The sequence below is a fragment of the Somniosus microcephalus genome, chromosome 7, assembly GCF_052327205.1.
Source record: "Somniosus microcephalus isolate GS21.2 chromosome 7, FLI_Smic_1.0, whole genome shotgun sequence".
Classification (NCBI taxonomy): Eukaryota; Metazoa; Chordata; class Chondrichthyes; order Squaliformes; family Somniosidae; genus Somniosus; species Somniosus microcephalus.
In genome coordinates this window covers 30,407,091-30,427,649 of record NC_140993.1, presented here as the reverse complement: position 1 = coordinate 30,427,649, position 20,559 = coordinate 30,407,091, and the positions used below count along the sequence as shown (strand labels likewise).

Below are 20,559 nucleotides of genomic sequence, written 5' to 3'. Positions count from 1 at the left end.
TGATTACGGGAGAAGACGAGGAGGAACACCTCACAAATTTGAAACTGGTGCTCACCAGGTTGAAGGAATATGGCCTTCGAGTTAATCGCCAGAAATGCGAGTTCTTCCAGAAACGGATCTCGTACTGCGGTCATGTCATTGACCAAGAGGGGCTGCACAAGTCACCTGACAAGATAGAAGCTGTCGTGAAGGCCCCCGCTCCGGAAAATGTATCACAGTTGAGATCGTTTCTGGGGTTGATTAATTATTACCACAAGTTTCTGCCAAATCTATCCACGGTGCTGCATCCGCTGAATGCTCTGTTGCGGAAAGAAGTACCATGGAAGTGGAGCGAGGACTGTAAGAAGGCCTTTCACAGAAGCAAGGCGTTGATTACCTCTGAGGAAGTGTTGGCTCATTTCAACCCAACGTTACCTCTTCGTCTAGCTTGTGATGCTTCCCCTTATGGAATTGGAGCAGTACTTTCACACAAGTTACCAAATGGCTCGGAAAGGCCAGTCGCATTTGCGTCCCGATCATTGACCTCCGCTGAGCGAAATTCTGCTCAGATAGATAGGGAGGCCCTCAGCCTTGTGTGGGGAGTAAAGAAATTCAATCATTACCTGCAGGGCAAGAAGTTCACATTACTGACAGACCACCAGCCGTTGGTGTCCATATTCAACCCTAACAAGGCCGTTTCCACTATGACAGCGCAAAGGCTACAGAGGTGGTCCGTGTTACTTGGGGCACACCAATATGACATCGAATACAAAAGGTCCAAACAGCATGGAAATGCTGATGGGTTATCGCGCCTACCGTTGCCAGTAGTAGAAGAGGCGGCTACAGTGGACCCGGTAGAGATGTTCCACTCATCCATAGTGGAATGTCTACCAGTAACAAAGTCGATGATCGAAAATGAAACAAGAAATGACCCGACTCTCTCACGAGTCTACGATTTAACAGTGGAGGGATGGCCAGCACATGGCGAACCAACGCTGCCCGCATTTTCGCAAAGAAAAGAACAGCTGTCAGTGTGCCGAGGAACCTTGATGTGTGGATCTAGAGTGGTGATTCCACCCAAACTTCAGCATAAGGTGCTAAAGGAGCTTCACGAGGGGCATCTGGGTGGAGTGAAAATGAAGAACCTAGCAAGAGCGTTTGTGTGGTGGCCAGGTATTGATGGAGACATCGAAGAAATAACCAAGAGCTGTCTAGGATGCCAGAAGGTCCAAAACGCGCCACCACAAGCTCCTCTGCATCCATGGGAGTGGCCCTCATCTCCTTGGCAAAGGGTACACGTCGACTTTGCTGGTCCATTTATGGACTCAATGTTTCTAATCGCGGTGGATGCACACTCCAAGTGGCCGGAGGTAATAAAGATGTCCTCCACCACCACAGAAAAAACCATCACAGTATTAAGGACCATATTTGCCAGGAATGGGCTGCCGGAACAGATCTGTTCTGATAATGGACCGCAATTTGTGTCCGAAGAATTCAGGAAGTTCTTAAAAAGGAATGGGGTCAAGCACTACACGTCAGCCCCATACCATCCCGCCACCAATGGATTAGCTGAAAGGTTTGTCCAGACCTTCAAGAAGGCCATAAAGGCCATGGGTAATGAAGACATCAACCTACAACATAAGGTAGATAACTTCTTGTTGGCGTACAGGAATGCAACACATGCGGTCACAAACCAAACTCCCGCCATGATGTTTTTCAATAGAAGACTAAGATGCCGGCTGGATTTGATTAAGCCAAACGTCAGAAGGGACGTAGAGAACCGGCAATTTCAGGGCATGAATGAAAGGCCAACTAGATCCTTTCAGATAGGTCAACAAGTTTTGGCCCGGGACTACCGTACCGAGAAATGGCAGCCTGGAACTATTGGGAAAAGGCTAGGGCCGCTGATGTATACCGTGGACATTGGTGACAGCATAATAAGGCGCCATGTTGACCAGATCATAGGGTCATCCACAAAGGACCAACCTACTCCACAACCTTACACGGCTAATGTTGAAGCAGAGATACCCAGAGCACCTACCTCCGATCTGGTAATACTGGAATCAGATGAACCTGACACTGTCCTTCAAGCCGAATCGACCTTGCCAGAAGAACCTACTACCCCGCCGAAAACTACTACACCACCGAGGCGTTATCCGGACAGAGTCAGGAAGCCTCCAGAGAGACTGAATCTGTGAACTGTTTTGCATAAGTTGTATATATGTTATGATGTTATGTTAATGGGGAATAAGTATGTTGTAAGCTAAAAAGGGAGGATTGTAGTGTATGTAACTGTTCTACCTTTAAGAGAACTATTGTATGTAACCGTCCACCTTTAAGAGAACTATTTTAGGTGTGGCACTACTTTATCTTGGCTGCTGTATACTGTAATACCGACGGTGACCACACCGGTATATAAGTGCTGTGTCAGGATTTATTGGGCAGATTCGCCCTGACCTTCGAATAGTAAAGTCCTGTTAAAGTTACTCTTGTAGTCTGTGTATTAATTCGCCATAATACCTACAGACTTTACACCCACCACCAAAATAAACTCATTATGAACATTTTCAGTGTTGTTAAAATATTAAAGCTGTGATTGTTTAATTATTTGCTTCACTACTTTGCTACAAAACAGCAGTGAATGATTATGTGTTAAACAGAACTTAAAACTCAGCATTTGGACGATAAACATTTAAGAATATTTGTTGAATTTGGAATAGTCTTTCATGAAAGCAGAGGATGTATGAATACAAAAAAAAGGCAGAGGCTACTAAACCAAAACAAGATATACAGAACAACAGAAAACATTAAACACCAGCAAGGCGGAGCACTAAGTAACAGCTACCAGATTTATTACTTATTTCTAAATTCTACCCCTAATACTAATGATGTTCAAAACATCCCCTGTACTCACAGAGAAGAAACATTGGATTAGGATTTATGATGAAGTCTGGGAAGTACAACCACTTAATAAAGTTTGAGTTGATTTTGGCACTAGCATATCTCCATGGATACTCTGCAATACAAAAAAAAGGTACGGGGTGAAACACATCTATTGGTATTTACTTGGACAATGAAGCAGGGTCCGTCTATATTTCATTTTGATAAACAGTTACATCACTGTCGCTATGATCAGAAACAAAAGAGCAGACTGACAAAAAACACATTGTTGCTACTTCAGCTGTGGATGGAGGGCGTAATGTATTGCCCAACATGTCGTACACAATTCTCTTGTCTCGCTTATGTTATTTCAACATAGACACAACCGCAAGTCTGTTCCGTATTTAAAGGGGAAAATGTCTCCCTCCAAAATGACTGGGACAGAACTGCAACCTTAGCTTCTTGGTGTTGTAGCTGGCAGGAAGTGTCTTGGCTGAAAATCCATCTGTGCCAGCACAAACAGCATTTGTGCATTATAATCAATAGGAAAAATATGCCTTTAGGTAAAGATTATGATTTGTTTTCTATTTTCGGCCATAAAAAGGACATTAAATAATATAACTTCTATTCAATAAACACAGTCCTCTAAATACTGACATATTACTATTTGGTGTCAATGGCCCGGATTTTGTGGTCAGTGGTGAAGTGACGGCGCTCGCCGCTGATCTTGAAGAAAGCTGCCCACAAGTTTTATAGCGGGCTCTGTGGCGTCGATCTCCCTTTTCCCGACGTGACTTTCCATCTGGCGCCATCTACCCGGGGATCTGTGGCATCCAGCAACAGCGATCATCAGCAAGCAGGCTGAGCAGTCAATCACATTGAAGAATTCTCACAGACAGCAAACCAGGAAGTAAAAAGCAGGTTTTATCATTCACTTTTAAATAATTTTACAGAAAGCGAAAATAAAGTTTGGGATATACACATGGGGATTAAGGTAGATACTGAAATATCATAAACAAACTTTAAAAAATAAAATAAAAAATTATTTTTTTATTATAAAAAATAAAATATTTTGTCATGGAATGGAGTAAATGACACTCTACAATATAAAGCTAGTTATTCATGGCCATAGAAGTTGTTCAGCAGTAATTATGACTTAATATGCTGCCAAAATCTCATTCAACAAGGCTTAACTTTTTCAAGTGTTTTAGAGCAAAATAGTGCGTGAAAAGTTGAGGTTCACGTCAAATAAGTGATTTCTAATTGATTCCATCTGCGAAGACTGCAGCAGCACCCCCTACAACAACAACAACTTGTATTTATATAGCGCCTTTAATGTAGTAAAACATCCCAAGGCACTGCACAGGAGTATTTTAAGATAAAAAATTTGACACCGATAAACTAGGGCAGGTGACCAAAAGCTTGGTCAAAGAGGTAGGTTTTAAGGAGCGTGTTAAAGGAGGAAAGAGAGGTAGTGAGGCGGAGAGGTTTAGGCAGGGAATTCCAGAGCTTAGGACCTAGGCAACAGAAGGCACGGCCGCCAATGGTTGAGCGATTATAATCAGGGCTGCTCAAGAGGGCAGAATTAGAGGAGCGCAGATATCTTGGGGGGTTGTGGGGCTGGAGGAGATTACAGAGCTAGGGAGAGGCGAGGCCATGGAGGGATTTGAAAAGGATGAGAATTTTGAAATCGAGGTGCTGCTTAACAGGGAGCCAATGTAGATCAGCGAGCACAGGGCGGAGCAGGGTATCACTGACAGCAACCTCCGGATTTCCACGTTTAACTGCGCATGTGCAGACACCAGAAGTTGCTGTCAGTTTCACAGAGCAATGACGGCAAGCGCTGACTGCGTTACAACCGCAAATTCCGGGCCAATGGGACACTGGTTGCATGATACTTAAACTAAATCAAAGAAAGATCAGGCCACTGTCCTCAAATTTTTCAGGCTGAACAATATATTCAAGTGGAAAATTCAAGTTTTCTAATATTAATTATTTTAAAAATGCAGTACTTGTACCTTTACAGGCAGCGGGCGGGATGCCAATACAAAGTAGGTACTGAAAGGTCAGAATGCATGCTAGGAAACAGCAGTACTTAGGCCAGATCTCCGCAATGGCTTTTCTGCGGCGTCGGTAGAGTAATGCAAATAACCAAAAGGCGTGAAGCATGGCATAGAGATCCATCCGTTGACCAATCACATTGACCGTCATCAAAAAACATATCTGCGGAAAATGTGAACAAACAGAGATGGCATCAGTCGAGAAAGAGTACCTTTAGGCTGAAGTAGTAAGCAGAGGGGTTGGAAAGAACATTTCTGAATTCAACGTTCAACATTTATATTTTCTATAAAATAAATGGCTTATTAAAAAGGAATTTGTGACCCATTTTGCACAGAATCCCTTTAAAGACAGCTGGTAAGGCCAATTAAGACCCCCCCGGTACAAATAGGCAGAGATGAGGAGGACCCTAATTTGCATAAATAATTAGCACCACGCCAGTTTCAGGTGGGCACCCTGGCGGATCCCATATGGTGGCCACCAAACTGTGTGTACAGGTCGGGGCAGACGTTTCGCAACCCAATTTTGGAACGTTTTTCCCTTGCTTTACGCTTGACAAATGGGTAAAACAAGAGTGAATTGCTTCCCCCAATGAGTGCTGTTATCATCAAATGGCAGAGGATGCATTGACAGAGGCAGTTATTCATCTGCTGATAGAACAGTTTCTTTTATAATATAAAAAACAATGTTATGCTCCATGTGTGAAATATCATTCCTTTGCACATGCAATTTATGGTTCTAGCGCAAATGTCTCTTGTGCGGCTTTAAGCCATATAGATCAGAAATGGCTCACGTTCAATTCTTCATCTACGATAGTTAGCTAAATTCAGCTGGTGGGATACATGGGGCACTGTAACAGTCTCAGTATTCCTGTGTGAAGGATTTGTAAAAGATCAGCCAAGATTCCTACTTCTGATTGCTATCTAAACAGTAACAACAACAACCTGCAGTTATACAGCACCTTTGACATAGCAAAACGTCCCAAGTCGCTTCACAGGAGCGTTATCAGACACAATTTGACACCGAGCCACATAAGGAGATATTAGGACAGGTCAAAGAGGTAGGTTTTAAGGAGCTTCTTAAAGGAGAAGGGAGAGGCGGAGAGGTTTAGGGAAGGAATTACAGAGCTCATGGGCTAGCCAGCTGAAGGCACGACCACCAATGGTAGGGCAAAGAAAATCAGGGATGCACAAGAGGCCAGAACTGGAGGAACGCAGAGTTCTTGTAGAGTTTTAGGACAGAGATAGGGTGGGGTGAAGCCATGAAGGGATTTGAATACAAGGATGAGAATTTTAAATTTGAGGCTTGCTGGACATGGAACCACTGTAGGTCAGCGAGCACAAGGGTGCAGCGTGAACGGGACTTGGTGCGAGTTAGGATACGGACAGCAGATTTTTGGATGAGCTAGGGTTTAAGGAGGCTGGGAGATGGGAGGCTGGCTATGAGAGCATTGAAATAGTCGAGTCTGGAGGCAACAAAAGCATGGATGAGGTTTCAGCAGTGGATGAGCTGAGGCAGGGGTGGAGACTGGCGATATTACAGAGGTGGAGGTAGGCATTCTTGGTGATGGAGAGGATATGGGGTCAGAAGCTCAGCTCAGGGTCAAATTGGCCACCAAGGTTGCGAACAGTCTGTTTCAGCCTCAGACAGTGGCCAGGGAGAGGGATGGAATCGATGGCTAAGGATCAGAGTTTATGGCAGGTGAGGGGGCTGAAGACAATGGCTTTGGTCTTCCCAAAGCTTATTTGGAGAAAATTTCTGCTCATCCAATACTGGATGCCGGACGAGCTGTGTGACAAATCAACGGTAGTGGAGGGGTCGAGAGAGGTGAAGGTGAGGTCGAGCTTGGTGCCGTCAGCTTACATGTGGAATCTGACGCTGTGTTTCAGACGATGTCGCCGAGGGGGAGCATGTAGATGAAAAATAGGAGTGAGCCAAGGATAGACTTGCTATTTGTCAAAAGTGTGAACATGTGAATGTCATGCGAGGATAGCTTGTGCTTGGTACTGGTGTCCTTGATGGGTGAATAACCCACCACAATTCACTGTCTAGGTTCATGCACAAACAATGGCCTTTTGGAAAAGTATTGGAGCGCTCTTGGCTCATCATGTCTGGTCTACATCTAAAATTAAACCCGCTGCCCCTGTCTCTCCCCATAGTCCTGTATCTCCTTCTGCTTCAAATATTTATCCAATTTTCCCGTAAAAGGCGCAATGGTTTCTTTCCCATCCAATCCCTGTGGTAAAGCATTCCATGCTCCTGCAGACCTTTGTGTAAAGAAATTTCTCCTAACCTGTGGGAGTGTATCCCAACATAAGTCACTGCCTACAGGAGATGAGGGGAAAAAAAGAGACAAAACTGGAGAAAAAGATTCTTCCATCTGTAACATTATACTCTGTAAATTTTAAAAGGAAAATATGAGGATATTTTCTCTCAGTCTCTCCAGGGGTCAGACAGATGTTGTGATTGAGACTGAGGACAAACAAATACGTTATGCAATGCCAGGGCAGGTGTAAGCTGTCCCTGGTGAAGCACACACAAGAGCAGAGCTTCTGATTAAAATTGCTTCTACAAGTGTATCACTGGGCAGATTTAATAGCATAAACTTTGGGAAAGTCTCCCAGATGTTGGTCTCCGAGAATCCGAATTAAAAGAAGATCAATGTAAAAGCAGCGACTGTTTCACTCTTGTGGTTAAAAACCTGACCATCATTCCGTACCTCCAAACATAAAGTGAGACTGAGGTGAGGAAATTTTTTTTTTATGCAGTGAGTTGTTGTGATCTGGAATGCACTGCATGAACAGGCGATGGAAGCAGATTCAATAATAACTTTCAAAAGGGAATTGGATAAATACTTGAAGGGGAAAAAATTGCAGGGCTTTGGGGAAATGGCAAAGGAATGGGACTAATTGGATAGCTCTTTCAAAGAGCTGGCACAGGTACGATGGGTCAAATGGCTTCCTTCTGTGCTGTAGCATTCTATTATTCTATAAGGAACTGATCAGTACAGGGAATCAAACCAGTGATTACCACCACCGTCGTGTCATGCTGACTTAATACTCTACAATTTGTGCTTTAAAATGCAGACTGCTACAGTGCAGAAAACACGTGATTACATCCAGATTAATTTGATTTAAAAATTACCAATGCAATTATTTAGAACAGAAATGATCCTAATCCAATCACCCACATTTTTTTTTACTATTATGCTTCTTTGGATAGATATGATTACTGAGGCACAGATAAGTAAGATTTTATTTCAAAACTATGTGCTGCATACCTCCAATCCGAACTTGTAGAAGAAGTAGTTTATGAAATACTTGGCACAGTTCACCAGTCCATTATCTAGGTGTTGCCTTGTGATGTCATGAAAGATGGTTTTCGTTACTGGAGGTGGAAGATTATTGCGGAGTCTAAAGTACTCCTGATGACGATAGATTGTCACTTCAAACGCTAAAATAGCGAGAATCAGCAGGTTGTTCTAGAAATGAGAAAAAAAACATAAATTTGTCACGCCTGAAGTTTCAGATGTTCTGAAGATATATTCTGGTCTAATTTTTACAATCATTTAAATCTGCAGGCATCCCAGAAAGTCAGAAGGTGATCCTGGTGTCTCTCATCATACATTGCATTACTTGGAAGTGCAGTTACTGCTGTTATGTAGGTAAACACAGCAGCTATATTGCAATCAGCAAGTTTCCAGAAACAGCAATGAGATAAATGACGCGTTCATCTCTTTTGGTTGAGCAAGGAATGGTGACCAGAGTAGTGCCATTGGATCTTTGACATCTATCTGAACAGTCAGGCAGAATCAGATCAATGCAAAGAATAGCACCTCTGATAATATAGCACTGCAGTGCAAGCCTAGACTCTGCCTTCAAGTCCTATAGTGGAGGTTGGAGCCCCAACCTCCTGAATTAGGAAGCTAGTTTGTTACTAACTCAGCAATTCTGACACTTAGGCCGCGATTTTCCCTACCTCGGCGCGTCCGGGGCGGGCGATGTCGGTGGCAGGTCCCGACCCCACTGCTGTCTCCATCCTGGCCTCTGAAATGAATTTCTCCTGATTGGGCTTGTTAAGCCCGCCCAGCGTGCTTCCCGGCCAATTGAAGGATGCGGGTCTGGTCACATCATTTGATGACACGGCATCAGCAGGTTTCCTTAAAGGGACCATGACCAAATTTATTTTGACATTTGTGCTGTCAGTGTTCTGCAGCATTGAGGTGCTGCAAACACTGACAAGCGCTGCACAGAGGTGTAAAGTTGCACCCAGGCTCGCCCATGACTCCCTCCATATGCTTATAGAGGGAGCCACAGCACACAGGGAGGTCCTCTTTCCTTCCCATGGGCAGAAGAGACCTCTCCAAGAAATCAACACAGCCTGGTTGCACACTGAACAGGAGGACACAAGCAGGGATGTGGTCAGGAGGACCTGGGTGCAGTGCCGCAAATGTTTCAATGATCTCAGTAGATCAGAAAACATTAGTACTAAGCCACACTCAACCTCATCCTGCTGTGCCTCTCATCACATCCCCATCACTCTGCCTTCCCTACCCTACTCCTGCACATCCTTACTCACACCAACTTACCTTGTACCTCCATCTATCCCTCTCTATCTATATTATCACATCCTCATCTCACTAGCCACCCCTCACACTCATCCTCATCCTAGTCCAATCAAACCAACTAACGCCCAAGGGAAGGCACTTGGGTGTTTTATGCATGTTCATGTAAAGTTTCTGTAAATGTAGGGTCAAACATTGAAATCTTTATTTTGAACACTTTGCATTCTTGGACAGATTTGTGTGCACCTTTAGAAGTGGCTTAGTGAGTTGCAGCGAATGATGAGACATAATGGTACCCCCCGCAATGGTGATGAGTGTGAAAGGAATGGTGTTGGTGTGGGATGGTGCCAACCTGACACATCATGTGGCAGCCAGGGTGTACAGTGTCAAGTGAAGTAAATCTGGCCATGGTGAGGCCATCCCTGGCCTCCCGGGCAGCAATGTGGTTGGGTGCTGATGCCCTCTATCCTGTGCAGCATCAGGTGATTGCGGAGAAGGTTTGTGTTGTTGTTGGTACTGCTGGTGTGTTTGGTAATGTTGGTGTTGGGGCTGATTGTGGTGGGATTCTGAGGACCAAGGTGAGAGAGTTTCAAGGGCACCCATGCTGATGGAATAGATGGCAGGTGAAGTAGAGATGACAGAAGCAATCTGTCAATGGTAGGAGAGGTAATGAGGTCAGACTGGATGGAGACTTGTGTAAAGACTTGCAGCATCCTGAATCTGTAGTGGAAATGCAGTTTAGAGAAGATAGTCATTAAGAGAACATATCTCAATCAGCTGGGAGCTTTGACTTGACATTTGAAGCTGTCAGCTCATCAGCTGATTCAATGGCAAGTGACCTCCTGCCTCAGCTTCACAGACGAGGTCTAGGCACAGCAGGAAACCGGTGGGTGACCTGTCAAATTCAAAAAGTTGGGAAAAAAACATTGCTAAATGGCGGTAAACAAGCCACTAATGAATTTAATTGCCTCCCCCGCCGCTGCGTGTCGGGTTTGCTCAGCGCTGACAGTGATTAGTGATTGCATTAGTGATACTAATGTCGCTGTTTTTTTCAGCTATTTTCAGAAGGACAGGTTAATTACCGGGCAGATTCTTCTTCATTCTTCAAATAATATGCATTCTCTGCAAAATGTGGAAGTCTAGCCTAGCTTAATCAAATGTGAAATGCGAGGAGCTTGTCTTTCTTGCCTATCTCTCCCTCTGCCCTTTCCAAGCTCATCTTGTCCGCGAGAAACACCTCCTGCTCCCTTTTCAACTCCTTTTCCTGGGCGACTATGTTAACTGAGTTTGTCAATGGTGCGTTCTCTTCAGGCACAATTCAGAGGAAAGATTCCGCTCTGGAGCTCTAAGGTTTAGAGCAACTCTTCCATTGAATGTCTTTGTGTATTTAGAGCTTTGTTCCAACAATGCACCCTTGGGCAGTTCATCACTACTACTCCCTTTTATACTTGTTGGAATCTTGTAGTTTGATGGAGATATCTTAAAGCAGACCCATGATCGCTGCTCACTTTTGGGATCTAGTCTGTCCCACTATGGCCAGAAGCATAGCTCTTAATGATTGCACCAAGTTACATCCTACAGTGAGTTGGACCGAATATGTAGCATATTTTGCAATTTCTTGTGATATTGTTGGAGGAATTATGCCAGATCTACTTTTTCATCCTTATCCCTATCAAACAGTCTCTGGATGTCTCAGAACAAGAAGTCCCCATTGAAATTGGTCGTTATAGGGATCATGTGTGTGCTGATAGAGTGAGCTCCCCAGTGCTTTTTTAAATTCCTTCACAGGATGTGGGCATCGCTGGCAAAGCCAGCATGTCCATCCCAAATTGCCCTTGAGAAGGTGGTGGTGAGCCGCCTTCTTGACAACTGAGTGGCTTGCTAGGCCATTTCAGAGGGGCAGTTAAGAGTGAAGCACATCGCTATGGGTCTGGAGTCACATATAGACCGGAGCGGGTAAGGACGGCAGGTTTCCTTCCCTAAAGGTCATTAGTATGTGACGGAATAAGCCATATTACAAGAGATACACCATCATATGAATACATTTCTGACATTATTAATACATGAGAAACTGGGATTAAAAATCTAAAAAACCTCAGAGACACAAGCTGTAAACAGAAATACAGGCTTCTGAGATAAAGATCAGTTGTTAACAAAGTTGTAAACACCACAAGCTTTTGAAATGGGAATTGATTAAATATGCTAAAATAATGGCCCTATTGAAATAGCAGTTTGGCGCTTCCAGGAGGTCTGGAGTTTGGGAGAAACACAATGGAATGACCCAAGTAAAGTGTTAAAAACTAACATGTTGAACAGGAACACAGAAACATCAAAAGAGGCATGTGCCTTTGAAAAGATGACATCAAGTAAAAGAAACACCTGCTGGTCAAATAGTTTTTATGTTAAATTTGGAAGACAGGAAACATAAGATGCAACATGCAACCAATTGAGATAGCTAGAAATGCATGAAATACCCTGGTTAAAGTGGTTTTAATTTACATATTTTAAATATAATACCTACAGAACACTTTGAAGATATGACTTCAATAGATGCACCAAGCAATTACATTGTTTTTATATTGAACTTGGAACACCACGGAGTCTGTGGTTATAACCAGTTAAGCCAATATTAAGAATTGAATGAAAGCCCTTCGATAAGAATGGCATCAAATAAAGACTACTGTCATAGTGTTTTATGATAAGTTTTTGGAACACCTAAAGGTAGAGACATAATTATGCATGCAGAAACTAAATTGACAGTAAGAATAGAAAGAATTCAACAGAGAGAATGAATAAGATAATTAGCTGACATCAGCAGAAAACTTCAAAGAATAAACCACTAAAAAAGAGTATAAAAGATAGGATTTTCAAATGGGAAAACAGAAGTCGCTGGAGATGGGCAAGGGATTATCGGCTTCAGAACCACTCTGTAAGCCTACAACTCTGAGTCTCGGGTAATCAAGGTATATGATTTTAGTGGATATTCTGGATTAAGAATAAGTAGAAGTGTGGAAATGTAATGAAGTTAAGATTTGAGAATAAGGATCTCTGATAAGAAATGTAAGCTATTTGTATTTTGAATTGTTAATATTGTGAATGACTCAACAGCTGTTAAATGAATGTCAGCTCTTAAATAAATCTATATATTTTTAGAATTGTCTCACAGAGTATTTCTGTATCAATCTCGCGAACCCAATTTCTGTACACTCTTTTGTAAGGAGTTGCCGAATTCTGGGAGCTTTTCTGGACCCTCATAATATCTGGAAGGTTACAGTCTAGTTAAACTTATTAAAAGTGCTATCCGGAGGACGGTAACATCTTCAGTCATTCCTTTCCTTTAGGGAGAGATAGCCTGAACATTTAGATCCATTTAAGCATCTTATAGAATTTGGCTATCTCTAACTTTAGTTGAAAGTGAATGTCTGGGGAATACGCCTGATCTGGGGTATACGCCTGATCTGGGGTAGCCCGAAAAGGGCTAGGACTTGTAATTATCCCTTCAAGCAAACCAGATGGGTTTTTACGACAATCCGGTAGTTACATAGTCATCATTACTGATACTAACTTTTTATTCCAGATATATAACGGGGGCTGAGAATACTAAGCCAAATTTTCTTAAGAGATTGATTACTTCGAGATTGTTTCTTTCATGATAGTTGGTGTATTTACACTTGTTTTATCCTGTACTTTCACTGTTCCTAAAGGAGTATGTAGTATATTCTTAATTTAGGGTCACTTAATTAAAATAATCTAATGAATAAAATAAAAAATTAGCACTGAATACCTACTTTCTTAATTCAATTTACTAGATAATTCAATCGATTTCTAGGATTGTTGTGAATAACATGAGAACATTATGTAACCATTCTTCACTTTTATGTCTTTTGTGAACCTGAGTCAAATGTGGAAAGGCAGGTTTGATTACAAAACATTTTATGTAACAATCATCATTTTCAGTGCTGACTAAAGACTTTGCATTATCTGCAGTATTTTAAAGCCTTTAGCAGATGCTGGTGCATACACTTTGACTCAATAATGGAGGCATTCAGTTGATTTAATGCAGGCAATGTACTGCATAAATCAATGCTGAAGGATGTACAAATGATCACAGTCCAGCTGGAGCACAATTTCTATGCTGATTTTAAATTCAAATTCATTCCTTAGTCACTTGTGTGATAATGCTCTGGTTTTCTTGAATAAATGCTAGAATATAAAGCAATTTTAGCTAGGAAATCTGTCGTAAATTCATACCTTAAGGTATACTAGAAGGGGAGAAGATTTTCTTAGTCCAACCCAGTTTGCTGGGTCGACTGGTCTGGCGTAAAGCACTGAGCTGCTCAATCTCGTAAAGTTCTCTACATTTGTCTCATTGAGTTGTGGCTGAGGAATTAAATGTTCAAAAATGTTACTTGCAGTATTAAAGACATAAATAATTAATATTACTAAATGCATCTTCGTTTCACTTATTTTCTCTTTAAGTGGAACTTGTTGACTTGTACTGCAAGCTGTGGATTTGTATTTATTTTAACAATAATACCTGTCATTACAAGATGTTAAAAAATCTAAACAAAGAGACAAATCATAAACAAGATATTAAAAAACTCAATATTGCAGTAAACACAAAAATATATATTTCAAAATTTTATAGCCAAAAGTAAAATAAAGTGACAAATTCAAAAACCTGGTATCATGCTAGGTATTTTCTAAAAGTAATTATAAAATCTTAGCTAACAAGAAACTAACCTTCAATATACCAAGCAACACAGCAAAAACTATTTGGGGAAAACAAACTTGCTCTTAATAAGCGAGACTGAGTAAAAAGTTGATTAATTTCATAGTCAGTAAACCTTGAAACACACGTATCCATCTATGTCTCCAAATTAAATGTGGACCAGCTGGGATAAAAACATATCCTTTAAAGTGTATTTATACTGTGGTTGCCAGTCTTAGAGCAGTGTGTAGTTGGTACCAGAATGGCAGTACCCCGTCAATACTGCCTAACCCGAACTGCAGTTTTCCTCCCAGCACGTGCATGCTTAAACACAGATCTCCTCCGCTGGTGGTTAAAATTAAAGAGGCCAAATGCATGTGGATCTTGGCATCAGTGCCAAGATTTGACCATCCTATTTGCGCATACAGGGTGGGCACTTGCACCTCTAGGGGTGCATCTAGGTTCCCACCAGGCTGAAGGGGCCAGAAAAAACAGAGTGAAAATTTCTGAGTGTGTAGGGAGGTGGGGGCGGGGGGGGGTGGTGTGGGGGAGATGCCAGTCCCACCAGCCAAGAATGAACTGCCCCTTCGTCACGCTTGTAAGTGGGCTGAAATGCCATCAAAAATTGCTTCATTATTCAGGAGACCAGGTTACATCTCTGGTCTGGACTCCCAAGCTGTCCCTAAACGGCCAATGTTAAGGTAGGTATGCCTCTTCTCACTGGGCATACCAGCCACCAAGGATCTGCCAGGCCATTGAGAGCCTGGGGGATGTGGAAACTTCCAACGTGTGCTGAAAGGGCTGAAGAAGTTTGGCTTCAAAATATTTCAAGAATGCATTCATGACAGCGTCTGCACTCTGTAAGCATTTAAATGAACCCCAGTTAAGTTGAAGTGATCCACTGAGCATTTTGTAAACCCAGTTTGACTTCATGTAATGTCAAGACCAAGTGTGTGAGACTAACTTGAAAGACTTGAAATACTGGGACTTTTTCCACTGCAACAGAGAAGGTTAATAGGAGATTTAATTGAGGTTTTTAAAATGATCAAGTTTTTGATAGAGTAAATAGAGTCATCAATTTAAGATTGTAACTAAGAAATTAAGTTATGGGACATTTATGAGAGTTGTTCGAGCATGGCATGCTTCGCCAAAGAGAGTAGTTGAGACTGAGTCCATTACATCTTTTAAGGGAAGAATAGATAAACATCGGAAGCAGAGGAAGATACAGGAATACGGGGAAAGAAAAGGGTTGAGAGATTAGTTTTGGGTTGTTCTAGCAAAGAGTCGGCACAGAAGCGAAAGGCCAAAAGGCCTCGTTCTGTGCTGTGGGCTTCTATGGTTCTAACCCCTCCAAGGGATCTTACGCTGCTTTCCCGGGAGTCACGTTGAAGTGTTTAGCCATGATGGTCCGACAGTCATGGTGTGCAGCAGGCTTGACGGACCAGCTGGTCTTTTCCTGCCTGCCCATTTTGTATGTTCAAATTCCCAGCACTTAATAATGATTGGAATGCGCACTAGCTCCTTGTGCCTTCTTGAGGCTTACTACACGATGGTTCATCTCTGACTGGAAGGGTGGGAAGACCTGTTCCGAGGATTCCACTAGTGCCAAGCTGTAAGGCATGTGGGAACCATCTGGGGGGGTTATCATCATGTAGGAAAGCTACTTCTCAGAACTCCAATTTCCCACCGTGATTGTTACCATCTATGAAAGACAACGTAACAACAGTAGTAATCACTGCATTACCATATATGGATAAATGTGAGGTTATCCACTTTGGTGGCAAAAACAGGAAGGCAGGTTATTATTTGAATGGCAATAGATTGGGAGAAGGGGAAGTGCAAAGAGACCTGGGTGTCCTTGTGCACCAGTCGCTGAAGGTAAGCATGCAGGTGCAGCAGGCGGTTAAGAAGGCAAATGGTATGTTGGCCTTCGTAGCAAAAGGGTTCGAGTACAGGAGCAAGGATGTCTTGCTACAGTTGTGCAGGGCCTTGGTGAGACCGCACCTTGAGTATTGTGTGCAGTTTTGGTCACCTTACCTGAGGAAGGACGTTCTTGCCATGGAGGGAGTGCAGCGAAGATTCACCAGGCTGATACCTGGGATGGCAGGAATGATGTATGAGGAGAGATTGTGTCGATTGGGCTTATACTCACTGGAGTTTAGAAGATTGAGAGGGGATCTCATTGAAACCTATAAAATTCTGTCAGGTCTGGACAGACTAGATGCAGGAAGGATGTTTCTGATGGCCGGGGAGTCCAGAACCAGGGGTCATAGTCTAAGGATAAGGGGTAAGCCATTTAGGACTGAAATGAGGAGGAATTTCTTCACCCAGAGAGTGGTGAACCTGTGGAATTCTCTGCCACAGAGGGCGGTGGAGGCTAGTTCATTAAATATATTCAAGAAAGAGTTGGATATATTTCTTGAGGCTAAAGGGATCAAGGGATATGGGGAAAAGGCAGGGACAGGGTACTGAATTTGGATGATCAGCCATGATCACATTGAATGGCGGAGCAGGCTCGAAGGGCCGAATGGCCTACTCCTGCTCCTATCTTCTATGTTTCTATGTTTCTATATATATGTATTTTAAAAGACGCTGCTTTCAAGGGCCCATTTTGAACAAAATAAGTGAAAGAGATGTAGGTGATACATCAGGCCATAGATCAGGGTCGCAGTTGATATAATATTTTGTGTTTATAAAATCATATTCCTGGTAAGCAGTCAGCAATTGAAATTGTAGGGACAGAAAAGGAAAAAAAGTTTAAATAATATACTCACAATTGTACAGTTAGAAGAGTACTTTGAAGGCTGAATAGAAGATAGTTGGTATAACATTTTGCACACAATGATTATACAGGTCATGACTGTGCAGATACTTGATGCCAATGGACGTAACTTTACATATGGCAAAGCAAAGGCCCATGAGATTAAGAAGGCATAATTCAGCAAGGAAACCTGTTGAAGAAATATACTTGTGTCAGCCTTGCACGTTTTAATGATGCAGATCAAACATTGGGATACATACAGAAGCAAGTCAATTGAGGTCCTTACAAGAGGAGAAGCCATAATTCCATTCTCCTAACAGGGAAGCTCTGCATGTAGAGTGTCTGGACCGGAGACAGGGATATAACAGGCCAGAATTTGCTGTCAAAATAACGGTGAGGCTAATGGCTCTGGCCATTATTTATGTGTAAAAGGTGCAGCAGCTTCAGGCAAGGGGTGGTTGCGCGGTTAAATGGCAATATCCAAAAGATGCTGTCCGAGTTGTGCCGCTCTGCTGTTAGCTTTGTGAAAACGACGTCTTGCTGTCTGCCTCACCATTAACATGCATTGAATGGTGTGAAGTTGCTGTATTTGCGCGGAAGATACGAACTAAACTTACCGCAGATATTTACGGCTGTTAATTAGTAGCGTAAGTATCCTTTTAACGACGTGATAACTATCAATCAACCTCTCTGGCACTGAAAATTATCTATTCCATGTGTGGGGAGATTTTAAAAATGTCAAATTTTAAATCTTAAATCATTTTTCTTACTTTTCCTTTCCATCTCTTTTTTCTCTCTCTCTTAATTCAATCTTTCATTCCCTCTCTTTATTTCACTTTCTTTAATTCACCCTCCTTATCAGTCCTTCCGCTGTTTATTTCCCAATCCCTAAATCTCATTGGTTAAGGAGATAGCCTGTTGGTTGCCCTGTCCACTCAGGTCCCAGATGCCCTGTTTCCCTTCGCTGAGCCGTTATCAGCTCGCACTTTCAGCAACTTTGTGGGCAAGGTTTGTTTGGGCTGAAGGGTGCAGGGGCAAGTCTAACTAACGACAGATGCTGCTACAGGAAAATGTGGCCCAAAGTTGCAGCTCCAACTCTTCTACCAGTGCAGCTCCCACTGGGAGCACAGGACTGCGAAATCACCTCTATATACTGAAGATAAATTTCTACTGTGAAATTATAGCATGTGTTAAAATTTTCTTACAAGGGAAGTTTGTATTTATTCGTTCACAGGATGTGGGCATTGCTGGCAAGGCCAGCATTTAATGCCCATCCCTAATTGTCCTTGAGAACGTGGTGGTGAGTCACCTTCTTGAACCGCTGCAGTCCATGTAGTGGTTTAGTACAACTAAGTGGCTTGTTAGGGGTCTGAAGTCACATATAGGCCAGACCGGGTAAAGGCAGCAGATTTCCTTCCCGAAAGGACAATAGTGAACCAGTTGGGCTTTATACAACAATCAGGTAGTTTCATGGTCACCATTACAGATACTAGCTCTCTGGATTTTTAGTCCAGGCCTCTGGATTACTAGTCCAGTAACATAGCCATGATGCTACCGTACCCTATGATAACCATTTTGTAATGGTACTTGTGTCTTTTAATAATAGTTAAAAAGTCCATGCTATCATACTTTTTAAATAATCTGAAGCAGTTTACACCACAGAGGCTGCCTCATACAAAACATATATAGCTGGGCTTCAATTGTAATTGACAGCTTGCTAAATAAACAAGTGCGGTGTACTGTTTGTCAAATCATATAACTGAATTGGAAATCCTGGCTATCAAATAGAATATTAAAAATAGACGCTCATATTTTACAGCACCAAAAAGAGAGAAAAAAATGTGGATGCCAGAAATCTGCTGTTAAAACAAAAAATATAAGGGTGGTCAGTACGCAAAATATAAATACAAATTAACGTGGTCCAATGATTGGGGTCTCACGACGCCAGCTGTGGGTGGGTGGCACGGCAGCTCTGCCGACTGTGTGCCCCTTTCAGGAAAAGCCAATTTCCCACCCCAGAGACCCATTGCGCCTTTTAAGGGGAAAAGCTGGTAATCATTTGAAACAAAGGAAGATTACAGGGCTATAGGGTGAGCGCGGGACAGTGAGATTAGCAAAGAGCCAGCGCAGACAGAATGGGCCAATTGACCTCCTTTTGTGCTGTAAACCTTTATGGTTCAATGTACAAGTTAAATTGCTGTTCCGCTAATTCAGAGAATTTTGCAGAAAGACGTCAATTGAAAGTCGATCCTGTGCGGCACATACATGTCTTGAAAATTATTAGGCTCTTGAGTGAAAGACATGGGATGCAGAAGCCATATGGGCTTTGTGAAAAACGTCATTCTGCTCTGACACTGACCTCTTTCAGTGTAATCCAAATGATGTAAAAGGATATAATTTTGATTATGTGTAGCTCCAAGATCCACCAAGTCATAACTTGCAATTTGTGGAAAGTCTCCATGAATTTCAGGAACAGCACGGTTAGCCGGTCGATTACCAGGTGCCATTTGTTTGTCTTTTCCTCTAAAACAGAAGGAAAAAAAGAGAAAGCTATCTCATTAACTGTGCGTGGAGCATAGTTCTAAAAGCAGTAGCAGGTGTACAGTGCTTAGCTTCAACTCAAACCACAGAGCATCAGAATGTGAGCTTCCAATCACAAAATGCCAGTCAAGACGCTTTGCAAAAGGGAGGGAAAATTGGAGGACGAGTCATTCTGAATTGTTATTATAAAGACTGAAGCCGAGGAGCCTCCCTCTATATTTATCTGGGGAATAACGCATGGCACATAGATACCTTAAAGTGGTGCACAGGGTAAAACATTAAATAACTTATTTCCTCCTGTACCAAATTAAAATTTTCCTTAAGACCAGAGGTGCACTAAGTGCATGGCAGTCGGAGAAATTCAGGTGGGATTTGGACACCCTGGGTCCCTGGCCATGCCAACAGCTTCTGACATGGTTTGGTTGGGGGTAACCCGCACTCGCTCCAAACATCGGCTAATGCTGTCGGAGGGGCGGGGCTTTGGGAGGGAAATCTCACGCTGGAATTTATCATCATCCCCGGTCTCTCTATTACCCAGAAACCTGCAGATGAAGCCAGAATCCAGGTTTTTTAAGCAATGGGAGTGGGTCTACCTGGTCCTCTTAAAAGATTTACTGATATCAATGTTATGTTCATTAATAACTAGTCGTTTTTATTAAGAACAGCTAGCTTTTGCTAGACACTTTATTGAGCACATGTGGACTAGGTACAATATCTGTAGAGGCCTCCATCTTGACTGCTGCCTTGTGGGTAGCCTAGTGCATCGTGGGTAGCCCACTCTTATATACATACAGCACCACCTAGTGTACCATTCCAGAATGACAGGTTACTGATCATTACAATCAACGCCCTTATAAAGGGGTCGATTGGGCATCTTAAAATAAATGTTGTTGCTGGCAGCAGAAGTAGGTCAGCGAGGAGCAAGAGAATTACAATAGTCACTACACTCCAACAGTACTTCATTGGCTGTAAAACGCTTTGGGACGTCCGGTGGTCGTGAAAGGTGCTATATAAATGCAAGTCTTTCTTTCTTTCTGGCAGGCACCCTAGCTGTGTCCGCAGTGC

At 42.6% G+C, this 20,559-nt stretch overlaps 1 protein-coding gene across 1 annotated transcript in view; it reads right to left on the bottom strand.

Annotated features, from left to right (window-relative positions):
• Nucleotides 1-20,559, bottom strand: part of piezo2b (piezo-type mechanosensitive ion channel component 2b) — an 852,062-nt gene that overhangs the window by 149,858 nt on the left and 681,645 nt on the right. Inside the window, exons 19-24 of the mRNA XM_085992353.1 lie at nucleotides 19,313-19,476; nucleotides 16,967-17,143; nucleotides 13,733-13,861; nucleotides 8,198-8,398; nucleotides 4,878-5,082; nucleotides 2,894-2,995 (exon numbers count right to left, since the gene is read on the bottom strand). Of these exons, the coding sequence (XP_085848479.1) occupies nucleotides 2,894-2,995; nucleotides 4,878-5,082; nucleotides 8,198-8,398; nucleotides 13,733-13,861; nucleotides 16,967-17,143; nucleotides 19,313-19,476 (978 nt within the window). The remainder of the gene's footprint in view (nucleotides 1-2,893; nucleotides 2,996-4,877; nucleotides 5,083-8,197; nucleotides 8,399-13,732; nucleotides 13,862-16,966; nucleotides 17,144-19,312; nucleotides 19,477-20,559) is intronic.